Genomic DNA, 6,208 nt, shown 5'->3' with positions numbered 1-6,208 from the left:
TGGAACTGGTCAACTCCTGGATGGTTCTCGTCTGAATTCCAGAGGATTGCAACTTGCTACTTTATGTTGGAACGATTTGGGTTTTATACAAGGGAACTGCATTGTTGGGGCTTTGGGAATGTTCGTCCAGTGTATGCCGGTTATTTAGAGGATGTTGTAATTAACGAGGGGAGTTTTTATGTTTTGTTTTTGTTACACTCTAAATACCAGCTTTGCTCAGACGGAAAACTATATCTTTAAAGTCAGTATGCAAAAATGTTTCCTTACCTTTAATATAATTGGAATACATTTTAACTCAAATATAGAAATTTTTACTCAAAATTCAGAGTAACTTATACAAAGATTATGTGTTCAGCCATCTTAGATCATTATTTTCATCCTTAGCCGATAGAGTACCGCCATTACCAATATTACCTACCTTCAAGAGCACCTCGTGTTACCCAAGATTAATAGGTCTCATGCACTTTAACACCAGGTGGGCCCGTGTGCATATTATAAAAAGCGAAATAAAAATACGGAGCCACTTACTTCAAGTGTATCGAATATGACTTTTAGAGTAGCTTTTTAGAACGGGGGAGGAGATAAGAGGAATTTTATGCCTTGATTCCGATGTTTCCTAGGTTTACTACCTGACGGAACTCGGAGTTGTAAAGTGCTAAGTGTAGGAGATGTGAAGCTCTCAAAATACGAACAGACTGCTCTCGTTAGACGTATGTACATATGTATATAGAATTTAATCGTTTTGTAAACTTTCGAGAGGAAAATTTTAATGAATTCTATAAAACAGTTTTTAGACAAAGAGAAGGATTAATTTAATTTAGCTAAACGAATATAATAACAGCAATTCGATTTTTAGGAATCTGAGTTCCGCTTCCCATACTATTGTTTAAGGTATCAAACAAATAATTCAATAAAACTACATTTCCTCTTATCCCTCGAGGGAAAACAGTCTCAATATACCAAACATACAAGTATGTGACAACGTTTGATAAATAACAATAAAAAGGTATACTTCATATTACTGTTACTGTCAGCTTTCAACTTCTCGAGGCTCCCAAGAGGTTCCTGAAAGACTTTCATATAAAAGACAACGATCTGACAGTTGCCTGAAACCCTAAAGGCCCGTCACATTTTAATAACAATTTACACTAAAATTTTCGTGACCGGAATTATGAAGGGTTGATTGAAAATATTTTGTAACCCTATGACAATTCCTTTTTAAAAAAAATGCCATGTTTTTGAAGGCAATTGAATATAGTGTGTATTAAAAAACCTGTCTAAATATTTAAAAGGCTGTTGTGTAGCGTATAATGATGAAGTGCTTGCGATTGTTTATTGGTAAAAACAAAATATTTTTTCTTTTTCGAAACCTTTAAATGATAACGTACTGATTACCAATGTCATCACTAAAAACTAAATAAATTTGTATGGTTTTTCGTTAGTTTAGGAAAAATTCCCGATAATATTCGTCGTTAAATGCTGCCATCAAGAAATATATTTTTATGTGATTTTTTAGCACGTCTTTCACGTCACCTATATCTTCCAATTTTGTATAGACATTGTATAAAGCCGTAGACATATTTTTGATAAACTATTAATAAAATCACTTCTTAAATTTACCACTTACCAAATAATAAACTCCGAAGGGCATGACGACGACTGCCACCAGTAGATCCGCGACCGCCAAGCTCACTATAAAATAATTAGTCACTGTCTGCAGCGTCCTCTCCCTCACCACACTCATAATCACTAACACATTACCGAACAACGTGAAGAATGGAAATATCAACAGCAATAACGCCCACAAATTCTGCTCAGAATCGTCCACTTGCCTATTAAAACATGATATATTAAAGGTACCATTATAACTACAGTTTGTGTAACCGTACACATCGGCCAAATCTATTGAAGAGTTGGTACTAAAGTCATGGGACGTGTTACCGTAAAAATAGTCACTAAAGTCTTCGACTAGCTTCATAAAGTCTCCGCTATTGTTCGCATCTCTGACTTCCACTTTGAGTGTGGTGTTCCTGACGTCGGGCGGCTTCTTTGAAGGGTACAGGTACGTCGTGTAATGTGTGTTGTTGTGGTACGGCACTAGCGTTGTGCTCATCGTCACTTCAGGCTGGCTCGGCTTCAGCGTCATTATTCCTCCCCGTCCCGTCCATTTGTGCTAGTTGAAGCGCATCTGAAACGAAGAGAAAAATTTGATTAATGCTTTACTAAATACCGTTATTATTCATAGTTGGAGAGAGGAGTTTTTATGCTGTAATTGGTGCGACAATCCATTATGTCTTAGCCAGATTGCGCGTTACAATTTTCTCGCGTGAAAAATGGGTATATTTTTTTATTTAACACCATTAATGAAGAGTGCATTATAATCTGTAGTGTTTATTTTCCGGACAATATGGTTTATTAACTAAGTGATTTTTGTCATTTTTTTCCATCACACCTAAGGTTGTGCAAATTCTTATAAAGATTTCATCCATACCACGCACCAAATCATTCCACTAAATCCGGTCCATTACAATTCCTATCTTGTTTAAAATCACCAAATCCGATTTGTACTTCGCGATCATCAATCAAGGCTCAAGGACCTCAATTCACGCGGCACTCGTCCGCAATCTTTTTTATAATTCTCCAAGTCAATTTAAAATGATTGATTCGAGAAAAATCAGGAGTGTTATCAAGATGATAGATTGTACTTAAGTTTCACAGTTCGTAGCCATTTTAATTGCTGCTCTCTTGAGTGTTTTGTGATTGATAGTTTTAGATTTTAGTCCTTTTTGCGTTGTGTCCATTGTTGATGTTGTATACAAGTGAACAATTATTGTTTCTTTGTTTTAAGTCAAGGAGTTATTGTTCATTTTACCTTATTCAATAACGTTCTTTATTTTTTCTAACAAAAGTAGCTGTGGCAGGAATAAGATGTCAACTGTTAACTTATGTTTTTAATTTATGTCGCTTTTCAACACCTATGTTAAATCGGGAGTAACGGGGGAATATTTTTAATGTTGAGTTCAAAAAGGGTAATGAGTATGGAAATTGAATGAATAAAAAATAGTAATTGAAAACCCCTTTTATATCAATCTAATCGAAGCTCTTTCGGTGTAGAGACACTCTGTACTAAGTGCATAGTAGAGAGAACATTATAAGCTAATATTATTGATAGACCAATTAAGATTGATACGTTAAAAAACACCCACCTACTCCGTTAATCGACCACCATTTCCAAACCTCCCTCATTTGTTCTCTCACGGATTCTACGTCAATTAGGTAATTGCACCTGCTGCTGTAAATGCACATTTGTCGGCAAGCGCCCATCAAACCCATGCCACCATCGCATGCCGAGTCCCACCATAATGACTGACACTACCACTCCTGCCTACCCATTTTCGACTCCATTAAGCTCTAATTAAGTTCATTCACATGAAAACAGCTGAATGACACAATGACAGTTTTCTTATTAGCATTTGCCGTGATAACGCGTTTCTAGAACGTTCTCATGATGAAAATCTAAATTGCTGTGTCGTCAGCAGAAAAACGGCTCTGTTATCTAGATTTTTGTTTTGCATTTGTTGAGGTCACGTTTCTGCTCTTTTTTGTTTGTGTTTACAGACTTAATATGAGTTTTTGTCTAGTCTTTGTGTCCTTAAGGTTTTGTGTATTCATTAAAGTGGATTAAACTCGTTTGTTTAATTGTCAAGTGCTACAATAAGAGCAAACAATCTGAATTATTAACTTTTGAGCAGAAACAAAAACGATTAATAACAATTATAATTATCATTACAATTAAACGACCCAATATTTTTAATTTTATCTTATTTTCAATAACTAATAATAATATCTATTTTCAATTGTAGACAAATCCAAAAACTAAAAACCTCATCAACAAAACGCGTTGATTCCTCAAAAATTCCGGCGCTAGGAACAACAATATGCCATAAATTGTTCAGAAAAGGCCGGGGTCCGTCAAATCCGGGACGGCATTAACATAATGCTCTTCATCATGAAACAGGCGAGACTCAATTTTCGACATTATTGGTTCCCTCTGGTCGTTTTGCTAACAATGGATATTAATGATAAATGTCTGTCAATAAATCCTTTAATCAGAATAAAGCTTTGACATCCATTTGGAATAGTTGCTAAGTGATTTGACTTCTACATTTTGTGGCGGCAAACTATGTACTATGTAGCCTGTAGTACATAATTCCCGCCTTTCAATTTGGGTGCTTTATAATCAATCATCAAAAACTGTCTGAATGACCCTCAAACGAATTTTCATAAATCCGTAATCATTGGTTTGGAAGTTTACAAATTAATGTGAATTTAGAATATTTGTCAAAGGCAAAGAAATCACTGTATTATAGTGGTTTCTTAGGTTTAAGCGAATGTTAGACATTGAAATAAAACTACTTTTACGGATTTTATCAGTCTGCCCGTGACCATGATACCTGCAAAGGTGTCGAAACGTCCGGAACTAAAATCTAAAATTGAACCGCGATAAAATCCGTCTATCTGTATATCATGTGTATGTCTAAAATGACTCCGCAATTCTACTATCTCAACATAAATAAAACGATAATCTCCTCCACAACATTCCCTTGCATAAGTTCACAAATATGCAGATGCAGCGAAATTTCCGTTCCGGGACAAAAAGTTAAGATCGCTAAATGGACAGCAACACCGGTTTCCGGACGCCCATGATAGATGATAGATCACGCCATTAAGCTGTGGAGCCAGAACTCATTTATCCCATCCAATTTATGTACTGACACACGAAGGATAAGTTTTAGTTAGGTAATTAGTTTGGACGTTATAAATGGGCTTAATAGGCTTAGATGTACGAATTAGGCTTTTTAGTTGTTACTGAATAGAAGTTATTATTTGATTTTTGAGGAATGGAACAGTTTAGGTCTGGATAAGTTTGAAAGTCTGACAACCAGCCTAACTAAGGGGTATCGTGTTGCCCAGGTTACTGGGTTGAGGAGGTCAGATAGCAGCAGTACCGACTGCTTTGGAAGGCAGCAAGGACCGCCTTGTAAAACCACCACGCTACCACCCGTGCCACTGCTGGGCAAAGGCTTCCCCAAATTATTAAACGATTCTCTGTCGTGGGCCTCCCCTTTAGCAAACTCCAAGGCCGAACTTCTGCGAATCGGTCAGACACATACCTATCTAAAATGTTATTTTATGTCACAGCAATATAAATATTTCAGTATCACCTCAGGATACGTCACATAACTCACGCGATATTCACACGACTGTAATGGAAGTCTTGTCACCATTTGTCATACGTTTAGGTGCAGCTCTCTATTTGACTCTTAAACGACCGAATCGACTTTATAGGGTAACGAAATTTTAAGTTTCCTCAAAAATATGGTCCATATTAAAGGAAATTATCAGTTTAGTGTAAAGTTATGATATTATAAAACTGCAATCGTAAATTGGATGGAACATAATCTTCTGGTAGATTAGGTACCAGAATATTTTCCCAAAATATGCATTTTTATGCACGCAGCGAGGAACTGTTTTTTTTTTGTCGCAGGGGTTTAACAAATATTCAAGCCACAAGCACATAAGCACAATGGAGACCCAGACCCAGAGCAAGCATTCTTTTACCCGAGACAAGCCGCTTCAACGAGTCCAAATGACCTATCGCCTATGCAGAGCAATATTTTTTTGTTGGAGTAATATGCGAAAAATAAACACAAATTATTATCAAAAAACAAAATATAATAGGCGGGAAATTTTTGGTAATAATGTTATGATATTTTCGCGCTCTGTTTTCTTTTCTTGAAACCTTTGCGCTTGTAATAGCAGGACAGGGATGTATAAAATGATGCTCTATCTCGTTCTTACAACATTAGTTCAACTATTGGTTCATAGTACGCGTGTTGAAGGCATCAAGCTAATAGTTCTGCAGGTCGTGTTAGTGACACGTCACAAGTTGTGTTATCGAAAGGATATTAATCGATGTTACGGTCTAACTTATGCTGTAGTTTAGGCGATGGGTACATAAGTGCTAAAGATCGTTGATAAAGAGGTACTTTCTATAAGCTATCAGTACAGTCGTAACATAAAAGTAACTGCTACTATATCCATATGGATGTGCAAAGAGGTTTATACGTTAAGACTAAGGTATTAAAGTCCAAAAAACATATTTTATGGTACTATGTTTAACTTAAAACTATCTAAACGGTTTTGG

General features: G+C 36.1%; 1 protein-coding gene across 1 annotated transcript; it reads right to left on the bottom strand.

Annotated features, from left to right (window-relative positions):
* Window positions 1-1,603: 1,603 nt before the first annotated feature.
* LOC113503922 (dopamine D2-like receptor) lies at window positions 1,604-2,146 on the bottom strand. The gene has a single exon (XM_026886066.1). It carries the CDS (start codon window positions 2,144-2,146, stop codon window positions 1,604-1,606), a length of 543 nt encoding a protein of 180 aa, XP_026741867.1.
* Window positions 2,147-6,208: the final 4,062 nt, after the last annotated feature.

This window comes from Trichoplusia ni, chromosome 20 (genome assembly GCF_003590095.1).
Source record: "Trichoplusia ni isolate ovarian cell line Hi5 chromosome 20, tn1, whole genome shotgun sequence".
NCBI classification, from domain to species: Eukaryota; Metazoa; Arthropoda; class Insecta; order Lepidoptera; family Noctuidae; genus Trichoplusia; species Trichoplusia ni.
This window is presented reverse-complemented; position numbering and strand designations above follow the sequence as displayed.